Source organism: Parambassis ranga, chromosome 15, assembly GCF_900634625.1.
Source record: "Parambassis ranga chromosome 15, fParRan2.1, whole genome shotgun sequence".
Taxonomy (NCBI): Eukaryota; Metazoa; Chordata; class Actinopteri; family Ambassidae; genus Parambassis; species Parambassis ranga.
This window is the reverse complement of record NC_041035.1, coordinates 1,400,940-1,421,955: the sequence shown is the minus strand read 5'-3', so window position 1 is coordinate 1,421,955 and position 21,016 is coordinate 1,400,940. Positions and strand designations below refer to the sequence as shown.

General features: G+C 42.0%; 1 protein-coding gene across 4 annotated transcripts in view; it reads right to left on the bottom strand.

Annotated features, from left to right (window-relative positions):
* Nucleotides 1-21,016, bottom strand: part of LOC114446979 (regulating synaptic membrane exocytosis protein 1-like) — a 71,964-nt gene that overhangs the window by 12,263 nt on the left and 38,685 nt on the right. For 2 of the 4 annotated variants that reach the window (XM_028422915.1, XM_028422917.1), the window contains exons 6-21: nt 19,567-20,261; nt 14,844-14,884; nt 14,523-14,636; nt 14,330-14,429; nt 13,942-14,065; nt 10,941-10,987; nt 9,671-9,786; nt 9,454-9,584; nt 7,897-8,068; nt 6,982-7,129; nt 6,702-6,758; nt 4,875-5,040; nt 4,368-4,472; nt 3,878-3,937; nt 774-863; nt 52-135 (exon numbers count right to left, since the gene is read on the bottom strand). In XM_028422915.1, the coding sequence (XP_028278716.1) occupies nt 52-135; nt 774-863; nt 3,878-3,937; nt 4,368-4,472; nt 4,875-5,040; nt 6,702-6,758; nt 6,982-7,129; nt 7,897-8,068; nt 9,454-9,584; nt 9,671-9,786; nt 10,941-10,987; nt 13,942-14,065; nt 14,330-14,429; nt 14,523-14,636; nt 14,844-14,884; nt 19,567-20,261 (2,250 nt within the window). The remainder of the gene's footprint in view (nt 1-51; nt 136-773; nt 864-3,877; nt 3,938-4,367; nt 4,473-4,874; nt 5,041-6,701; nt 6,759-6,981; nt 7,130-7,896; nt 8,069-9,453; nt 9,585-9,670; nt 9,787-10,940; nt 10,988-13,941; nt 14,066-14,329; nt 14,430-14,522; nt 14,637-14,843; nt 14,885-19,566; nt 20,262-21,016) is intronic. The other 2 variants (XM_028422916.1, XM_028422918.1) reach the window with 2 other exon arrangements.

The window sequence follows — 21,016 nt, the reverse complement described above, 5'->3', positions numbered from 1 at the left end:
TGAGTTAAGAAGAGTTAGAGCTTGGGAAGAGGGGGGTCCACAAAAGGGTACCTGTCGTCTTCAGGGGAAGCATGTTGGATAAGAATCCTGGGACTTGCTGGACGCCGTCGGGGCAGGGAATGGGACAAAGATTTTCTACATGTACACATACAAAATTCATCACCCATATGACCACATCAGCAAGCCATTACAAAGTCAGAAACCGTGCTGTTCTCTTATTATCTGTGCACCTAGTGAAGAGCTGTCTGCGCCTGCTATGGAGCATCTGACCACTTGGGGGCAACAGAACAAAGTAACACAATACTGTCATCCCATAATACAGCATTAACTCCTTACAGCTGTTTTAGTCTCCAACACTATCTTCCAAATTTCCTTTTGTGTTTTCATGAATGGTGCGTTAAAATGTTGGCATTATAGAAGATAAACAAAAGAAGCTTTTAACACTTTGCAGCATGGACATATTTATCGAAATGACATGTGAGTTTTATAATAGAAATAATCGTTTTTGGCAGAACAGTTGGCATGTTTGGTGCACAACAAGGTATACTGTCCAATTAGACAATCAACTACACACAATGGTTGCACCTTTATACACAACTTTGAGGAACAGCAGAGTGGTGCATGATCGTGGTATGGGTGGTGGAGTGAGGGGAGCGGGGAGGAAGGGGGAGGCTAGTGTGAGGTCATTCAGAAGGTAAATGCTGCGAAAGACTGAGGACAAGAAACTACAGGAGGACTACAGGAGGGGGGGTGTTGGTTACAGAGGCTGGTACCTTTCAGTCTCTGGTGAGGGGGCATGATTGTCTGGAGTCAGACAGTTGGCACTAGCGCTCCTAACCCTGTCCAGAGAAGGCTGCAGATCACTAGACGCACCACAGCACAACATGCCATCCAATGGAGGAAGAGGAGGAGGAGGAGGAGGAGACAGGAGGACAGAAACAAACATAAAAAGAGAAACAATGGACAAACAGAAGAAGTATTTTAACAGAAAGTCCCATTAGAATTCAAAAGATATCATGCTTTTCTGAGCTGTGACTGGCTGGCTGACGTCACAATGGGAGAGTCTGTATGTTGTCATGGTTGTCATGGAGATGGTGGTACGATGGATCTAACTGTCATGGCCAAGGAACGGATCTCTAAACTCTCCTGCCAAGGTGGAGGCCTTTTAATAAAAGTTAAAATGACCTGTGTGTGTGTGTGTGTGTCTTACCTAAGTGTCACCTCATCAGTGAACATTAGAACGCGCTGTGTGATGGAGCGGCGTGTGGCAGTGACCATTCTCAGTCCCATCATAGAGCTTTTCTTTTGACATGCAGGCAGCGTGGAGCTACTCACACAATGAAAAGAGCAGGGAGAGCATGCGTTTGGAAATGAAATTAAAAAAAAAAAGAAAACTGACAAAAGAAATGTTTGAAGCCTCTTTGTGAAAAATACTCAGTCTCATGACGCTGGTGTCCTCACTCTAACATTACTCATTAATGCTTTGACACAGGTTCAAAAAACGTCACACTGCTGTCACATAGGCCTCAGTATGCTTCAAATGACCTGATATTTGTATAATTGAAGAATGCAAGAGACTTGTTTGATGTTGAATTAGGTGCTGAGTTTGCATATTTTGGACTTTTGTGAGTTCTCACATCTACTTCTAGCAGACGGAGCACGCAGCAGGGAGTAGAATCTGGTCATGCATATGTCTGCACGTCCTATTCCCTTTTCCTGAAGACAATGACTTTTATACATTCTGTTTTTGGTTATAAACCTTCACAAGAATTCCACATTTTATTGTAAGTTAACACACAGCTGTGGTTTTTACATGGCTTAATGAGACGAGAGATGGACATGGAACATCACAGCGTTTAGCAAGTCAAGCAGGATAGGCTTGTTGGTGGTGTAGCCTTTTACTTCTGACATATCGGGAAAAGTGGAAAAGTTCATTTCTGAAGATTATGTGTTGGGGTAACTGTGTCCCCATTAAAGAAGGCAGTGGGTCATTTTATTTGACAATAATACACATTAACTTGAGTTCTCTCATTTAACTTGTCAAGAGACAAATACTTTTGCATCATTGATCCCATTAAAAGACACATCACTAACTGCTTAAGAAAGTATCATGTTTTTGATAAAACACAGTGCAAGCCTATGTCAAAAAAGTAAGGTGAGACCAGCTTCTTTTTCCTGCCCCGAAAACTCTCCTCATGACTCACGCAATGCTCTTTGGGTCTTACATCATTACTGTGTAGACCGCTAATATATTTTCTTAAGGCACTGTTCATCTGAAGCATACTGAAACCCGAACTAAAGACTTACCTGTTTGTCTGTTTGTGGATACTGTCGAACAAAAGTGGCATCTTAGGTGGCAGTGTGTTATTGCGCCTTGTCGATCTCCTGATGGTAGCATGCATGCAGCAGGCACGAGTAGGAAATGGGAGGAATTGGGCGGGAAGAAGGGAAAAAAAACAAATGTATGGGAGTGCGATAACAGGCAGAAAAGTGAAGTGCTGACTTATCCAGTGATTTTTTCAGTTGTTTAAAATCACTGGCTAAGCTTGTATGTGTATGTTTTTGCAGTGTAAGCAGGTAGGCATGACAAGCACACAAGCATCCAAAGCTCTCACCCACCTCCTCCCTCAAACACATCTGTGTGTATAGGAACATCTGTCTGGCTTATTATGGTTAGAATCACTGAATGGTTCTATAGGGAACTTTTATTTACCTATAAGACACACTGATGTGTTCTCAAGAGCACAACTTACCTCTTTAGCTGCTTGCCCAAATAGCAATCTAAGACCGGTGTGGTTGTGACCATGTGATACATAGCTGTCCATACAATGATGTTAGAACTTTGTTTTATCAAAGATTTGTAATGTTTCTATTATATTCTACTTCTACTTGGTCCGGCTGTAGAGCAGCAATACAATGCAAGCATGGTGCTATGGTGCCCTCTTGTGGATGAGAGGCAGCAGTGCAGGCTAAATGACCACAGGATTTCCCTAATCAGGCCCTCTTTTTCTCCTTTAATTTCAAGATGATGCTGTCTGAAGCATTCTGTATTTTACAAATACAACAGACCTGAGCCAATAATCAAAGTAACCTGCAAATAGGTACAAAGCTCGACTCGCCACACAGTGCTTCTTGAAAGTTTGTGACCCCCTGTTTCTTTGTCTATATTTATTTTGGAAAACAGTCCAATATTACATATATGTGAGTGGGAAACGTGTGTGAACCTGAAGGATGAGCAGGTTATTTAGTTATAACTTGTTCAATGGGAGACGTCCTGTTTTACTTAAACAACAGATTCATCTAAGTCTGATCTTCACAACGTGTGTTTGTGAAAGTGTATCATGACATAATTGAAGGACATTTCTGAGGACATTTTGTGGACAAACCAGAGGGCTGCTGGGAAAATGTTTAGTGGACATGAAAAGAGACGAGAGTATTTGGCTGAAATTAGAAGCCTGAAGTTGTTAGAAAAGAAGAACGCGGGCACCTTTAGTTGTTGTTATTGCTGCACAAGATCAAACTAAAAGTGAAGGTTCACATACATTTGTCACTGACATATATGCAATAGTGGATCGATGTCTTTAATATATGAACGACAGTGATACATATTAGATTGGGTTCCAGTGAGAAGCTATGTGGAAATCAGCTGATGTTTTGGGGTATTTTATGCAGAAACAGGGTTTCACAAACTTTGTATTGCCTTGGAGTTGTGAGCCACAGACAGACTCTAAATCTAATGGGGTTTGTTGTCAATAGCAAAAATACACATCAAATGTGTTATGATTACAAAACTACAGCGAGAGGCGATCTGACAACACACTGTGCAGACACCTCATCCAGACCCAAAACGTACACGTGTTGTGAATGGCCAGTTTACCTGGTGTGCAGGCACTCAGCACTTTTGCCTCGCATTGACTGGTGGATCATGATGACCTCACTGTTGTTACCATGGGGATGGATGACACATGAGGAAATCAACAACAGTCAAAAAACCAGAAGAGCAGAAGGGAAAATAGGGTGAATAGGAAAGAGAAGCAGTTGCTGGTTTCTGTACACACACACACACACACACACACACACACACACACACACACACACACACACACACACTTTAAAAACACCACAGATTTCTGCCAACAAGGCCTTTTTGTCTAAACACAGCCCTAAGGTCACGTTATACTGCACGACGGATCAACAAGTAGCTATGGTACAGCCCAAACACATTTCAAGATACACAGGGAACAGGACACTTCATAATCAAATGAGTTTTTGAAATACTGACAACAAGCATTCACACACAGCAGATGCTAGACCACAAGAAGCAGGAGCTCGAGCACGTTTGGGCCATGTGACACACATACACCCACCTGTCGTCCAGATACTCGTCACCCTGATGGCGACCCCTGGCAGAGTCGTAGTAGCGAGTGGGAGAACGAGAACGACGAGCATGAGGGAGCTCGTCATCCAGGCTCCTGGAAGAAGAGAAGGAAAGAAGGAAGCGAGGAAGGAAGGGAAGGAGAGACTTATGTTGATTAGTGGTCAGGCAGAATTGCAGCAGACTTGGTGGGGCTCATTTGGCTCATCCAGTAAAAGCAGAGCTGGCAGCACTATGTGTTCTGCATCAGACAGACATTTCATTAGTAGATGGGCTCAGTTTGCTGGCTTCCAATGAAATAGCTCTCATTTTCTCTCTCTTTCCTTTCTATATGTTGCTTCTTCCTCCTAAAAGTGGCCAGATATCCTCACCCGGATGTTGGTGTTTTATGAGAGATCAACATCTCACATCACACTCTTAATAACACCAAGTGTCAACTTACACATTACAGTTGTATTGCAGGATTAAGCAAAGATGTTAAATCATCATTCATCCTCACCTCTGGGTGGGAACGTTGGGAGGCCGTGACCGGATGCGTCCCTGCTCCTCGCGGTGCGGGGAGACCGAGCGTGAACGTATGTGATGGGAGGGCGTCCTCTGTTGGTCGGGCACCTCCAGGGTGGAAGTGGGCTCCCGTGTCCTTTCCCTGCCACGCCCGTCCGCTGCTGGATAGAGGTGGCGACATAACGAGCACATATAAGATGATGTAGTAAATGTGGGTAAACACATAAATATTATAATCTCAAACATGATAGAATACACATGTGCAGGTATGTATAGAGAATGGAGCACAGTAATTAGGTGGCATGTGTCATATCATCACATCACATGCAGACCACTGGGTTCAGTTACCATTGACCAATAACCTCAATGGGACCTTATGTTTGCAACTTTAAAGAAAACAGTAACTTAAAATCAAGCTAATGCTTTTATTTTTTCTAGTAAGTATATGTTTGCTACTATAGTTTTAACCCTCAGGCGTCACTTTAATTTCTACCCTTTTTGTGTCATTTGGGACAAAAATGTCCACTTTCATAAACTGCTATAAAAACTTCTTAAATTAAACAAATGAATAAGTTTTTTATTTTTCTGCATAAATATGTTAAACAACTTCAGCCCTGCTCAAAACCACCAAACATTAAATCATTGTGAGGAATTTAACCCTTTGTGTCATTAAGGACAACAATGTGCCAAAACAGATACAATGGTGGCAGAAAGACCCAACTGGACAGAAATGTCCATAATGAAGCCTGAGGGTTAATAGAAAATTAAAACCCCTTTTATATTGTATTTTTGTGTAAATATATAACACTCACCTGACTGTAGTGGCTCTTAGGTAAAAACAACCTCACATAAACAACAACATGTCACTTTTTTCACAACACTATGAAGAGTCTGTGTCTGGACTGCAAGAGATTAGACTAATAATAGGATTGCAGATGGCTTCATTTCATGACTGTATTTTAAAATGAACAAAAATAAATAAATAAGTAAAAAGAAGCAGAACTATCTCTGAAGACAGAAATAGAAAGACTGATCAGACTTGAAGGCACCTGTGTGACTGCCTGCCTTGTAGTGGTCCCAAGGTTGCTGGATTCACTTCCAAAACCATTTAAAAGCTGACAGAGGGCCTTTATTTATTTATTTATTTATTAATTTTTTTACTTTGGAAGGTGTTAGCAGTGTTTTTTCCTACCATGCATGAAACAAAAAGTTGCTAGAGCAATATGATGTTCCCATTCCTTCTTACTCTTTTTAGCTGAGGTACTCATTAACAGTAACCACACACTCACAGTAGGGTTTGACTGATATATCAGATAAGAATTGATACTAGTGAGCCAAACTCAACATATTTTTAGTAAATTATTAGCAGGCCAACACGTCTATATACCAGTCTAACCCCTGTTTGACAGACAAACATGGACACACTGGCATTCTAACACACACAGAAACATAATGTTCCACCATACACTGCATTATATTTGGTAAATGCAATCATTTGTGTTACCGAAGGAAATTCAATGCATTTAAAGTGCTGTGTGACTCTTCCACAGTAGAAGAATTGGTGCTTTGGTGCATGGGTCCTGGACCATTTCTGATCCATGCCAACAAATCTACAACATGACAGTGTTTTCCATATGCTGATTTATTTGTGATGATAATAGCTGTAAGATGGATGTTTGTTATTGGTAAGATGTATATCATCTAAAGCAGGTGCTGCTCATGATGTGTGGAATACATGTCAGCGCAATACATTCAACATCACAAATGAAATACAAGTCCTGAAAAACACTGCATGTGACACTAGTAAACAGTCCCCACCCACCTTTAGATACTACTGATGTACCCTCATCAAATTCAGCCTCTGTTACACGCTGAGAACCTAAACAGTCATATACACACACAGAGACACACACACAGATGTGTACATACAACACACACATGCACCCAGGTACAAATGCAGCATTAAGGAAGTGTGATGAAAACAGACACATTCACATACGGGTTGAGTTAACCATTCATGAGCCTTCGACGACATTCACACACAGATCATATGAATTAAATACAGATTAAATACACACAGTGACAGATGTTGGTGGACTTACGCTGCAGTTTCTTCCCAGGGGCGTCTGTGTGTCGCCGGGGCAGGAATGGTGAGGCGCGGGGCAGCGGTATGGATGAGACATCATGGGTTTGGAGTGGATACCAGTGAGGCTTGTCGTCTAGTAAGGCCGTCTCCAGCTCTATAAGGATCTGTTTAAAGTAGAAAATAAATGGTTTGCTGCTAGCTCCCTGATTAACAACCGGGTTTAAAGTCCCGGGAACACCATGCTGCCTCCTGAAATCTACCACCAAAACAAGTCATGCTACCTTTAAAATGTAATGTTATGTAATGTTGGGTGGGATCGAACCACCGACCTTGTGATTTGTGGACAACTACTCTGAGTACAAGCTGCCCCCTCCTGCAACTAACCTGTAAGTTGCTTTGAGTTAGCATGATGTTAGCATGGTTTAAACATCCACCTTCTGATGTACTGCTGTGTGGTGGCAGCATGATTTTAAACTTACATTTTAAAGTACTAATTGTTAAATTCTTCACCTTGCTAACTTAAATCAGCTTGATGCAAAATGATGCTAACACCCTGCTAAAATGTACGTTTAAAAACGCCCTGCTAATTTAAAACATGTAGGTTTAAAATCGAACACCCACTTCCTGCTACTTAAGTCATGTTTAACATCCTGATACATCCTAAAATGTGCGTGTACATGTATCATGCTAACACCCTGCTCCCTCAAAACAAGTGAGTTTAAAGCCATGCTAACACCTTACAAACCCAACACAACTTTTACAAAGGTAAACAATGCTAACACCCTGCTACTACTTACCTACAAGTTTAAACTGGTGCTAACACCCAGCTACCAGAACTACAAGTCAAAAACTGTTTCCACCACCAGGAGCTTAAAACTCCAGGCTAACCTGGAGGTTCAGAGTCATGCTAACACCCTGCTGCGTGTGTTACCTCTCCCAAAAAAGCGCTGTCCTCCTCCGGTGACCTGGGTTGGTCCCACACGGTCAGCTCCAGCATGTGGTTTCGGAAATCCCTGCGATGGACGTGAGTGTAGACGAACGTCTGGTTCCATTTGGGCTCGCAGGTCTTCTTCACTGCTTTTGTCCTTCGTTTGCTTTTATCACTGTGTCAAAGAGTACAGATACTCTGGTAATGGTGACTCATTCTCCCAAACTCTTTACTGTACAGTGGGTACAGAAAGTATTTAGCCCCCTTTAAATGCTTCTCTGTTATATTGCAGCCATTTGCTAAAATCATTTAGGTTTATTTGTTTCTCATTAATGTCCACACAGCGCCCCACACTGACAGAAAGACACAGAATTGTTGACATTTGTGCAGATGTATTAAAAAAGAAAAAGTGAAATATGACATGGTCCTAAGTATCAGAGCCTTTGCTGTGACTCTCATATATTGAACTCAGGTGCGTCCATTTCTTCTGATCATCCTTCAGATGGTTCTAACCTTCATCTGAGTCCAGCTGTGCTGATGATACTGATTGGACTTGATTAGGAAAGACACACACTGTCTATAAGACCTTACAGCTCACAGTGCATGTTAGAGCACATGAGGACCATGAGGTCAGAGGAACTGCCTGAAGAGCTCAGAGACACAACTGTACAATTTCTGCTGCACTTAAGTTCCTAAGAGCACAGCACTCCATAATCCTTAAATGGAAGATGTTTGGGACGACCAGAACCCTTCCTAGAGCTGGCCGTCCAACCAAACTGAGCTATCAGGGAGGAGAGCCTTGGTGAGAGAGGTAGAGAAGAAAACAAAGACCACTGTGGCTGAGCTCCAGAGATGCAGTTAGGAGATGGGAGAAAGTTGTAGAAAGTCAACCATCACTGCAGCCCTCCACCAGTTGGGGCCTTATGGCAGTGGCCCGACCGCAGCGCCTCCTCAGTGCAAGACGCATGAAAGCCTGCACAGAGTTAGCTAAAAAACACCTGATGGACTCCAGGATGGTGAGAAACACGATTCTCTGGTCTGATGAGACCAAGATAGAACTTTTTGGCCTTAATTCTAAGCGGTATGTGTGGAGAAAACCAGGCACTGCTCATCACCTGTCCAATACAGTCCCAACAGTGAAGCATGGTGGTGGCAGCATCATGCTGTGGGGGTGTTTTTCAGCTGCAGGGACAGGACGACTGGTTGCAATCGAGAGAAGAGTGCTCAGGACCTCAGACTGGGCCGATGGTTTACCTTCCTACAAGACAATGACCCTAAGCACACAGCTAAAATAACGAAGGAGTGGCTTCACAACAACTCTGTGACTGTTCTTGAAGGGCCCAGCCAGAGCCCTGACTCAAACCCAACTGAGCATCTCTGGAGAGACCCAAAACCGGCTGTCCACCAAGGTTTACCATCCAACCTGACAGAACTGGAGAGAATCTGCAAGGAGGAATGGCAGAGGATCCCCACATCCAGGTGTGAAAAACTTGTTGCGTCTTTCCCAAAAGGACTCATGTCTAATCCTGAGGACTCCCTGTGAAGAGATGGTTAACATACCTGCGATCAGGAAGGAAGTACATTTTGACGTAGGGGCTCCTGGGCCGCCCGTCGGGCCGAAGAGGAAGGTCCACAGCCTGCAGCACGTTGACTATTAGCTGGTGACCTACTTTGTCGTACCACAGCTTCACCTGGGTGGAAGCACATGCAAAACAAAACAAACAAATCTGATGCTGTGTCTTCATTAGGCCAACAGAGTCACAGTGCACACACTCACTGAGAGTTGTCCTGGCATTAACTGGGGAGCATCTTGGAGCATCCCGGGACTGGAAGGAGACAGGACATTTAAGGACGGTCTCTCCATCTTCTGGGACTCAAAAGAACTGGAACCTGCTGTGAAGGCAAGAGTAAAAAAATGTAACCTGAAAGCTAGCTCTGACTCTGTGACACTTACTGGTCCAAGTTTGCATCCTAAAGTGTGTTGACATGTGTGCATCTTCTAGTAATTAGAGTTCCTTTGGAAAAAGAGCACAGAGCATTCCTCAACTAAGCTGTCAGGGTGACAAATTACCAAGCTCCTGTCCTACTTTCAGACTTGTTTTAACTATGGGGCCTCATATACCGTACCAGTAACTGATCCAATGTCATCTAAAGTAGCAGCTTGTATGGAAACACTTTCCCCCACACAGCACTCCATGTATTGTAACACAAGCACAGCATGTAGTGCATGTATGCATCTTGTCTTTATAAAGCTCTTGCATTTTACATGTAAAGAAATAACAACACTAGCACAGGTCCATAAACCTAGCACAGCATATGCAGGGAAAAGTCATAGTCCCTCCTTATTATTACTAATTACTAATAGCTGTAGGGCCATAAGCGCCAATCACACAGTTTGATTTTATTGTTGGAATTCTTGTAGCATTATTATTTTTTCCTTGTTAAATTAAAAAATAATATATAGTAGCATAGTAATATAATATAATATAATATAATATAATATAATATAATATAATATAATATAATATAATATAATATAATATAATATAATATAATATAATATAATATAATATAGCTTCCGTACTATTACTACTTTTTTGTTAAATTTAAATTATTCTTTAATTTATTTTTTTTTTTTTTTTTAAATATTACTACTTTATTATTGTGTTTTTTGTTATTTTTTTCTTAAATTGTGACTGTTTCCTGTAAAACTAATTTCTAAATATAACTTTATTCTAGTGATATAAAAACCTGTTTTATGATTGACTATTATGACATTTTCCTTGATAAATTGCAGCTTTATTCTTAATATTATGGCTGTTCTGTTTTTTAAAGTGCGACCTTACATACTTTATTACACTTATTGCTTCCTCTTATTTCCTCTTATTATGTTTTTCCCCTGAAGGTGGCCCTAGTAGAGTAATAGTAAACCAAAGCACTGAGAGTATGGTATATATAGTATATATATATATATATATAGTATAAAAGTATAGTATAGTATAAAAAAACAATTAAATAGAGAGAGATGTCTGAGGGGAAATACTTACTAGATTCTAATGGAGGGTGGGACGTGTCGGGGATTCTTGGGATATCACTGAGAGAAAAAGAAGAAGAAATACAGCAGTAACACATCAGTCGCTCTCATGCTGGCATCATCAGTCGTAAAGGTGACAAACAGGCATACATGCATATTTATAAAGTAGTTATAAAGCAAGAAGATATTTGTTCAGATTAAAGTATCATGTGGTCAAAAATAAAACATAATAAATATGGAGAAGCAAAGGGAAGATGTAGGTAGAGCCAAGCTCTTCTTGTGACTGCAGTGTTTCCCAGACTCATTCAGACCCCACTCATTTTGTAAAAGTAAAAATGGATAAAAAAAATCAACTGCTCATATCTGTCCACCACCAGCAGCATCCATGGGAAACACAGAAATCCACTGCACCAGCTCAATGTAATGCTAACACTTATCAGTGTAATTACCCTTTTACTTTTAGCCGTCTATAGGAGACACGTCTGTGTGTTGGTTACAGACCTTTAGGTTAACTCAACAGGAGGCAGCAAGGCTGATGAAGGATTAAACTGATAAGTGTTTCATGGACTGTAGGCCGCCTTAGAGCCCATTCCAAAATCATAAATTAACATGTAAAAGCAAAAACAAAAACTTAACTATAACTTGCTTTATGTATTCCAGTGTTTCAAACCAAGCCATTTAGAGCTTAGGGTAACATGAAAAACTTCCCTTACCAACGCTGCACAGACAGAAGCATTGCTGCATTCATTCATGGATGTTTCCCATTTGACCATTTTGCATCCCGACAAGTGAACGTTTGGGTTAAATGACGTTGAAGAGGACACATGCAGCTTATTTGGCATCCTTACTGACAGATTTCATTTTTAGTTCAGTTAGGGAAGCAAAATGGCATCAGCAAAACCAAAGAAACAATTTGACAGGATTAAGGATTAAGGATTAAGATTACTTACTGATATTTTCTATACACCCTTCGCGAGTGTTTGGAGAGAAATTAATACATTCAACTTTTTTTGTTCCCCCATCAAAAAGAAAATATAAGGTTTGAAAGCTGCAACAGTTTAAACGTTGACACAATATGTCCCATACAAAACCAGTGGCCATGTCACACATGTCACCCCGCCTCACTAACACTGACACACAGGTAATGTACAGAGGGATAAATGACAGGGCGCTTACTCAGATTGGAAGTATAAGGCGCAATGGAAATGGTATTTACTGAGTCTGTAATGACTTTTATTCATGCTTTATTTCATTAGGACTTACTGGTAAGAAAAAAACAGATCATAAATATGCGGAAACATCCTTTAAAGTTTCCTACAAATCTTGGGATTAGCCTATCCATATTCTTGACTTCTATTTTCTAGATTCATTTAGTGATATTTTGTGTTTATGCTACATTGTGTTCTTGTAGTTTGAAAGCGCACTGGAAATTATCTTCCATATATCTAACAGATATCTATCTTTATCTGTTATAATATACAGTCAGCTAGGAATACACCCAATTTAACGTGTATTAATGCACAGTAGGTACGGAAAGTGATGTCTTGGCTGCAATATAACAAACTGAAAATTTAAGGGGGTCTGAATACTTTCCTTACCGACTGTATATAAGGAAATATTTATGCCAAATGGTCATTTTCTGACCATATTAAGTGCATACTAAGTAAATGATGACATACACTGATCAGTCATAACATTAGGCCTGTTATTGTGTGTCTGCCTTTTGCCACCAGTACAGCTCCGACCCATTGTGGCCAAGACCAAAGTGTAAAGGTGAAACCCACATGGATAGCAGGACCAACACTTTCCATGCATAACACTGTATAAACCATGACGCGGTCTCCACCGGCTTGTCCTCTTCCCATGGTGCATCATTGGTGCCATGTGTCCTCCAGGTAAGGAAATATGATATCATCACACCTGCCATCCTGTCTTCCATCGCTCTCTGTGGACACCCTGACCGGGCTACAGCTACCCATACACAGCAAGCCGCTATCACTGTGTCCTCTGACACCTTGATATCTGAATGACTGAGAGCATCCCACAGGAGCTGCAGTTCTGGAGACGCTCTGATCCAGTGGCCTCGCCTGCACAGTTTTTAAAGTATGTTTTAATATTATTAAGTGCCATGGTACCCAGATAATCGGTGGCGATTATGTTATGGTTGATCAGTGTTTTATTACAATATGTCTTTCAACCAGCATCCTTTCAGATATATAAATCACAGCTGTGATCAGTTAAGAAAAAACTTGATCCACATTTTTCAGGAAATGTTGCACAGTTGCCTCATATCATGCCTTATATGCTGTGGGACTGGGTGGATGCAGAATTTACCTTTATACATACATCAACACATTTATGGCTCAAACGTCCAGTTCATTAGTAGAGCTACCAGCAGCTCCTCTAGTTTCATTTTAATTCATAATCCTTCATTAGTCCCACAGAGGGGACATTTCTTGAGGCTGCCAAGCGATGTCATACAATGACCTGGCAAGGCGCGCCATACACCAGTGAGTACACTGGAGGCTATGCGGGTAAAGTGCCTTGCCCAAGGACACACAACAGTGACTAGGGAGGAGTTATTGGACAACCCTGCTGTACCACTGAGCCACTGCTGCCCGGGAGTTTACCCTGCATCCAAAATATCTGACGCATCCATTTCTTCCTTTTTATGGAGCTTACAGCTGATTTTATTTGGTCAATAATAATTCTCCTTATAGCATCCTACAAATAAATGCAAGTGCTTTTTTAAAGGGGACGTATGGGACAAGATGGAAGTCTCCCTCTCCAAAACCTGGCCTGCCCCTGCAGCAGGTGAACGGCTGGCTGTTTCTAATACTCTGAATGCAGCTGCACAGACACAAGCAGAATACAAACACACACCCTGCCCGGTCTAACCTCAGGTCAGCCAAGTCTGAATCAGAGCAGCGATGAACACTGTCAAATTCACATTTACTGATTCCTCATTTTCAAATACAACACAGGTTGTAGGGTGCGTTTCATTCCTCACTTACCCAATAGGCCTGGATACCACCAGCTCCACTTGAGGTTCTGCTTGAGACTCCAGGATGATGTTGTAAACTTCTTTCATGGTTGCCCCCGGTAACAGTTTCCCGTTCCATTGTAAAACCTCATCCCCTAAAATCAGACATCCATAAATATATTTTATAAATAATGTAATAATGTTTATAAGTATATTTTTTATTCAGTAAGACATACAGTTCACAAACATGACATTTCATCTAACAGATGGGAACCCTGCATTATTTTCAGGAGTGGATTAATCCTTGTTTGCTGCTCTTTGGAGCTCCTGAACACAGATCCAGTAATACATAAAAATAACAAAATATAAAGTAAAATATTGTAGTGACTGCAGGTTTAGGCAGTTTTAGACATTTTTACCTGCTCTGAGATGTCCCACCACATCAGCCAGGCTTCCCTTCTTGACTTTGGAGATGAAGGCACCTAATCTCCCTGACTCTGTCACTCTGCCTCCCACCACCTGAAACACACACATCAAAGACGTCTGACTGAATCTCAGCTGTAATGAACAGATAACCTTTTACATGTGCTATGTGTGTGACAGACATCTGACCTTTAACCCTAGCAATGCTCCAGTTTCTTTAGGCATGGTGGCGCTCCTCTTGCTGAGAGTGATTCGTCCAATCAGATGGTCTCCTTCTTTGGATGGTTGCCAGGTTACAGGATGCTGCAGTAGGAGACAGGAGATGGAGACAAAGATGCAGCCGTTTGACTTTTTGTTTGAATATTCAAAATTAATGTTTCAATTACGATTCATACAAATGCATTGCTACATTGTTATTGAAGTAAAATAATTCTTCACATTCATTTTGACCTGCTTGCACAATATATTTTTAAAAAACTATAAAAAAAGAGAACATACATGAGAACTTACATGCCACACGGTGGGGTCATGTGGGTAACATTCCCAGTCACCTGCAACACACAAGAGACGTTCAGAGTGTGTGAATTTAGCAGCAGAGAACACACACACACACACACACACACACACACACACACACACACTCGGTGTATACAGAGCACACAGCAGCCAGAGTCACCTTATACACAGCGCAGCCACATTTGGAGGCTCTTCAGAGGGTATTTGTTTACAGTAGAGAGGATTACAGTTTATTGAATATTCAGGCCAGGGCTAGAATTAGAAAGTTATAATGGCAGCGGCGGGAGTGGGTCTAAAAAACGAGTCTCGGAGGCAAGGCGATGATACCAAAAGATGGATAAGATTAGCCTTTTAAAATGCTGTAAATCCTGTCCAGATACTTTACAGATTAGAAGCTGTGGATTTACTCCAGAGGGGTTTGGTGAATTATGGCCTCCTGCTGATGGTCACTTAGGAGCAATACCAGAAAAATGAATATGTTAAAAAAAAACACAGCCTTTTTTTAAATATTGCATATTTACCTGCCCTGATTTATATTGTATTAATTCTACTACACTGCAAATCAGTAAAAAACAAATGAATAAAAAATAACTGTCATAAATAAATAACTGAGGGGGTGTCAACAAGTAAATAAAACAGAAAACCATTTTATATAGTCATACATTTATGACTATATATTTCTTTCTATATTTTTTCACCACATTTACATTTTAATTTCAATAGCACGAAAGCATTCTTTCAGTCCACTTCAATACAGCTGCAGATCGCTCTCCACTGGTCTGTGTTTATATTTTATATTTATCATCACCTTGTATTACAGCTATACAACATGCATCGTGTACAGTTATACTGGTTGGACTTCTGATATGACTTTTCACATGTTTATTTATGTATACTTTAAATTTAAAACTTTGATTGGTTCTTCCTCAGATTAGTTCCAGCGGCTCAGCAGGTCCATCTCCTACTTTAGTCCTAAACCGCTCAACCTCTTCTGTACATGTGGGCCGGGGGGGCATGCTGCGATGTGTGCAGGACCTCAGCGACACTGTTATGACACGGAGTAAAACAGAGCCAAGCATTCCTAGGAGCCAGGAAGCTGTGAAGTTAATGAGCTGTGACAACTTATAGTGACATTATGTAATCTTAAAGCAAACGCTCTGACAATAGACAACCCAGTTCTCAGTTTCATAAGTCAAGCGTGATTTTAATTTTGTGCACTTGGACGGGGCCACATGAATGGCTGTGTGATCCTGTGTTGCTACACTTATAAGGACCTAAAAACAGATACATGGTGTTAAATGGCGTCATGTGGGTCAGTGGCACACGGGGAGGTGTAGTGCTGCAGGCCATGTTTGTTAAAATAATCATTCAATTAAAAATAATAATCAATGATAATAAATATTTGTGTAAAATAATGTTTTTGACTGAATAAATTTAATCCAGCAATCAAACCAATAATGTATAGGGGCCCCTCCCCATAACGGAATCACAAACAATTGTGTTAGCACAATTTAGAATGGCTAGAATTTGGAATTGCATTTTTAACACATCCACAAAGGTGAAAGTGAAAGTTCCACAATCAACCCAGTGACATCACCAACTTCACCAGGACAGGATGGGGAAAAGTGTAAACTCAATACTTATGGATGGTAAAGCTGTGGTTATTACTGTAAAGGAAGAATGAACTTTTTAACACTGCAGTCAGTGTTTCAGTTTCTCTTTAATCCTTGGCTTTAAGATGAACCCGTTCATGCTGCATTTGCAAAAGAAATTCATAAAATATTTTGAAACTTTTGGAACACTTCAGAAAACACAGATATGGTTTCCTTTCCATCCAGTGTGGGATTGATGCACTGATCATTGTAGGATCTACTGTACTGTGACTGCACAGTGCACTGATGCACTTATGATCTTACAATGATTTACATGCCTGGACGGTCCTCAGCTGCCAGCAACCACATCTTGGAGCTGACCGGTCTGGGTCTAGAGCTAAAAAAGGAAGCAGTGTCTAGCTGCCACCGCGGTGTTTAGAACCTGGCCTGACAGAACACTCTCATTCTAAAGCTCCATTTGATGGATGTCAGAGCGCCTGGTCTGTGTCCAGCCCTGCTGCTGCTGCTGCTGCATGCACCCACTGCTCCAAAGAACACAACGTGCTTTATCGTTGTCAGCTTCCGGTGAACGGAGTGAAGCTCTGCTGCAGCCAGAGAGCATGGCTACAGTCAGATACAGAGTGTTTGTCCTGTACTGTCAAGAGGGGGGGGGCAGCGACTGTAAAACGACATGAGCTGTTATGTAGTGGAAAATAACAAGAGGAGCGAGACTTTGAGCCAGGGATCATTGGCAAAATGAATTAAGAAGCATTACTGGTTGTAACAAAAATATAAATACCAGGTAGAAGCAATGGTGTTTCTCCAGAGAAAATACCTATAGCAAAGCAGCAATTAAAATAAGACTCAAAGCCAGATACTGTAGCTCAAAGTTAGTTAGCATGCTAACAGTGACAAAAGGAGCATGTCAGAGCAGTCTTAATTAATTCAACAACCATTAGCACTCAGACTTGCTCAGCTAAGCTGTGACGATCAAACATCACTCCAGCTCTTTCTGTGTCTCCTTATTTAAAGTTTAACACAGCCAGTCTGGCCATGGTTAGTAGTGAAGTGACATAATCCAGTTGGGACATGACAGGAGTGTAAACAGTTGTATTCTAAGGCTTGGGGACATAGTTGCTTCTTTGAGGCCACACAAGGTCAGCCCTGGGATTAACCGGGGTCAAACTGCCCCACACACACATGTAGACTCAGTGTGGGATTGTCCTCCCTCAGGGCCCAGCTGAAAACAATACAATATGACACACAGGAAAACATTTAGATACACACACAGGCTCTCACACACACACACACTTTTTAACATACAAGCTGCTTTGCTGCACAGCTGCTCACTTTGACATTCAGACTGCTGGCTATACGCTGTACACAAAAGTTAGAAACTGCTGCAAGAGGTTCAAACCCAAACAGCAGAGAGCTGGTTCAGCATGTAAAGCTGCAAACCTGAGAACATGCTGTAACCTTACCTGTTAATGTGAGTTAAAGTAGAGCGAGGTCTCCACATTCACACAGCATGAATGAAACTAAAGAGCTCCCTGCATTCACATCCTCTGATAGAGCGTCCAAGAGGGAGTGTTTAAACACACACACACACACACACACACACTGGGAATGCAGTGAAATGTCAGTACAGTACAATATACAATAAGTGACGTTAAATAAACCTGAGTAAATTAATTGCATCTTAAATTAAGTCAATTCGTTTACAGAGCTCTGGTGAGAAGCTTCCTGTAGTGTTAGTGAGACATTCTGATGTACACAGGTCTGCAGGAATAGTAGGAGACACTGTGCTTCTGGGTGCTGCTAGAATAATATTAAAATAAACCTTAGAATGACGTCATCATTTTAAGGTTTATTGGGAGCTTCTATTTATTGAATGGTTTTATCTTATACACCAGTCAAAGGTTTGGACATGCCTCCTCATTCAATGAGAATGAACTCATAGCTGGGAGTGTAACTGTAGCTCTGGTGAGACCTCCTTAGTTTCCTACAGATCTCAGTGTATTGAAACAGGAGGCAGCTACAGTAACAATGCTTGTGTTGAACATAAATGATATTGCTGATATATAGTAATGTGTCCATTTAAACTGAGCCACATGACAGAATGTGATCAGCTCCACCTTCCATGACTGACACTGAGCAGTGATTGTTAAGTAGCAGCTCTGCTGTAACCTCCACGCTCCACACATACATGTCAATTTATTAAATAATGAACTAGGGTTGAGCGGCCGACCAACCTCACGATGAAAGGCCAGCATTCAGATGCAGACCAAGGAAAGTCAATCCAGCTAGCTGGGATTGAATCCGGATAGATTGCAAGCCGGATACGTTCACACACATGCCTTCGCGCTCAATCCGGCTCAATCCAGCATCTTCGCTGGTACGTGTCACCTCCGAGAGGTGGATCTAGCTGGACTGAAATCATTCTGACTTTAAACTGGATTTTCAGACAGCTGTTCAGACTGAGGAAAAGTCAAGGGCAGGATACAACCCGAATCCTGCTGAAGCTGGATTGATTACACAGTCCCTGAAGTGATGTGTCAGCCAAAACAGTGCAAAAAGAGGAACCTATCTAACCACTGACCCCATTTTTAATGTCTTAATCAGCCATTTTTAATGCCTAATAATTAATGCCATTTTTTTAAGCCTACTAGTGACCATATGCCTTAGCACCTTCACCGGACACATGGTCAAATGCCACTTAAGAGGACATTATCCAAGCCTAGTGCCAACTTATCTATGAATGTTTATTTTGTTCTAGCTATTAAAAAATAACAACACACTTATTGTTACCTCTTCTTGTGACAACTCAGCACTAAAATGTTTGTGAGACAGGACAAAAGAAACAAAAAGTAACTAGTCACTGGCCTCCATGCTGCGTTCTATGTCTCATGACATCTAACATGGTACACCTGGCAGGTTTTAAAAGCATCTATGACTAAAGGACCACTTTGGGGTCAGCAGTGTAACATTGTGCTACGAACCAATGGTAAAATGGGACATTTACTCCTGTTGCCCAGATGTAATGGATTACTGACACACAGTATGTCAGTACTTCCCGTACTCCTTAATATCAGCATGTCTTTATGAACAGTAGCTGTTCCTCTTACCTCTCTCGCTGACGCTTTCGATTTCAGCATCCTCACAGCTGCTGTACTCAGGCGTGGTCCCTCCCTCCTCCTCTGAACTGCTCACACTGGTTTGTCTCTTTCCCCCGGCCCCTAGCCGCTTGGACTTATACGGCCGCGGCGGCGGTGGTCGCAGAGATTCGGACTGGTCAGAACTTAGAGAATCATTACGCAGCATGCTCTCAGATTTTTCCCTTTTGGTCCGTCTTACTGCGGGTCCCTGGCCCAGGGCTGAGCCGGGACCCGAACCAGGAGGCTCTCTGAGTTCAGGGGTAGGGACCTGCTGCGAAATATTGTGTTCATGCGGCCCGCCTACCCCACCCACCGTCCTCTGTCCGGGTCGAGCGGCATCCCCAGCTTCCACTCCACCTACGCCCACACCACGACCCTGCCCCGGCACAGGATGGCCCCTGCCTCCAGGAGGGACCAGTCCTGCTTGTCGAGGGGGAGCACCACTGTGGTCCATTTGGTGGTAACCCCCCTCTTCTGTCCGTTTCACTCCACCCCCTCCCACTGGATCATGCTCCAGAGAGCGTCCTTTTGTCAGCCGCCGGCCTTCCCTGCGCTCCTTGGACTCCCCTCGTAGGTCCCGATCCATGGAGACCTGGGTCTGCAGCCTGGGCTGGCCTGGCTGCCGCTCACCTCGACCAGCTCCTCCAGCTCCCCGTCCATTTCTCCTGGAGAGGCGTTGACATGGGGACAGAGAGGGAAAAGAAAAGGTCAGCACTGACACAAATATGCACACATGGAACTGTTGAAAGATTTGTGAGTCTGGTCCTTTCATTTAAATTGAATCAGGTCTAATGTAAGTGCCTCCCTTTTTGTATGTGTGTAGCTTTTAGCTTCTTATTGTACCCTAATAAAGCCACGTGTTACCATGTGTGCTGGAACTGCCTGAATTCTTCCATCACCCTCTAAATGTCATAGGAAACAATGTTTAAGAGACATAATCCCCCACTGTATGAATACATGGAGGAGATGAAGCTCAGTAGTACAAATATTAACATACTTTACAAGGGCTGCTTTCTTTCTGATGGCCGGGACAGCGCAGGTTACCGCTAAAGGTGCCGTGCACCAACCAATTTAGTGCTAAAATAAGATAGGGCTCTAGCGTGGCTAGCGTGGCTTGTCACACCTTTAATGTAATTGGTTGGTGCTCTCTTTCCAAAAAAGATACCTGGAGGCCTAAAGATGCACCGGACTCCAGAAGCCTCAGGGAAGACCAACCTGCCTGATGACAAACTATTGTGAACTATTATGATCCTGAGTGGATCACACAAGAGACTTTGACACTATAGGGCAATACATGCATTTTACAAGGGGCTCTTACCTAGATTGATTTAGTATCCATCAACAAGGCTTCACATAGGTAGTGTAAACCTATGTGAAACCTTTTTACTAACACTACCTTAAAAGGACCAGAAGCCTACAC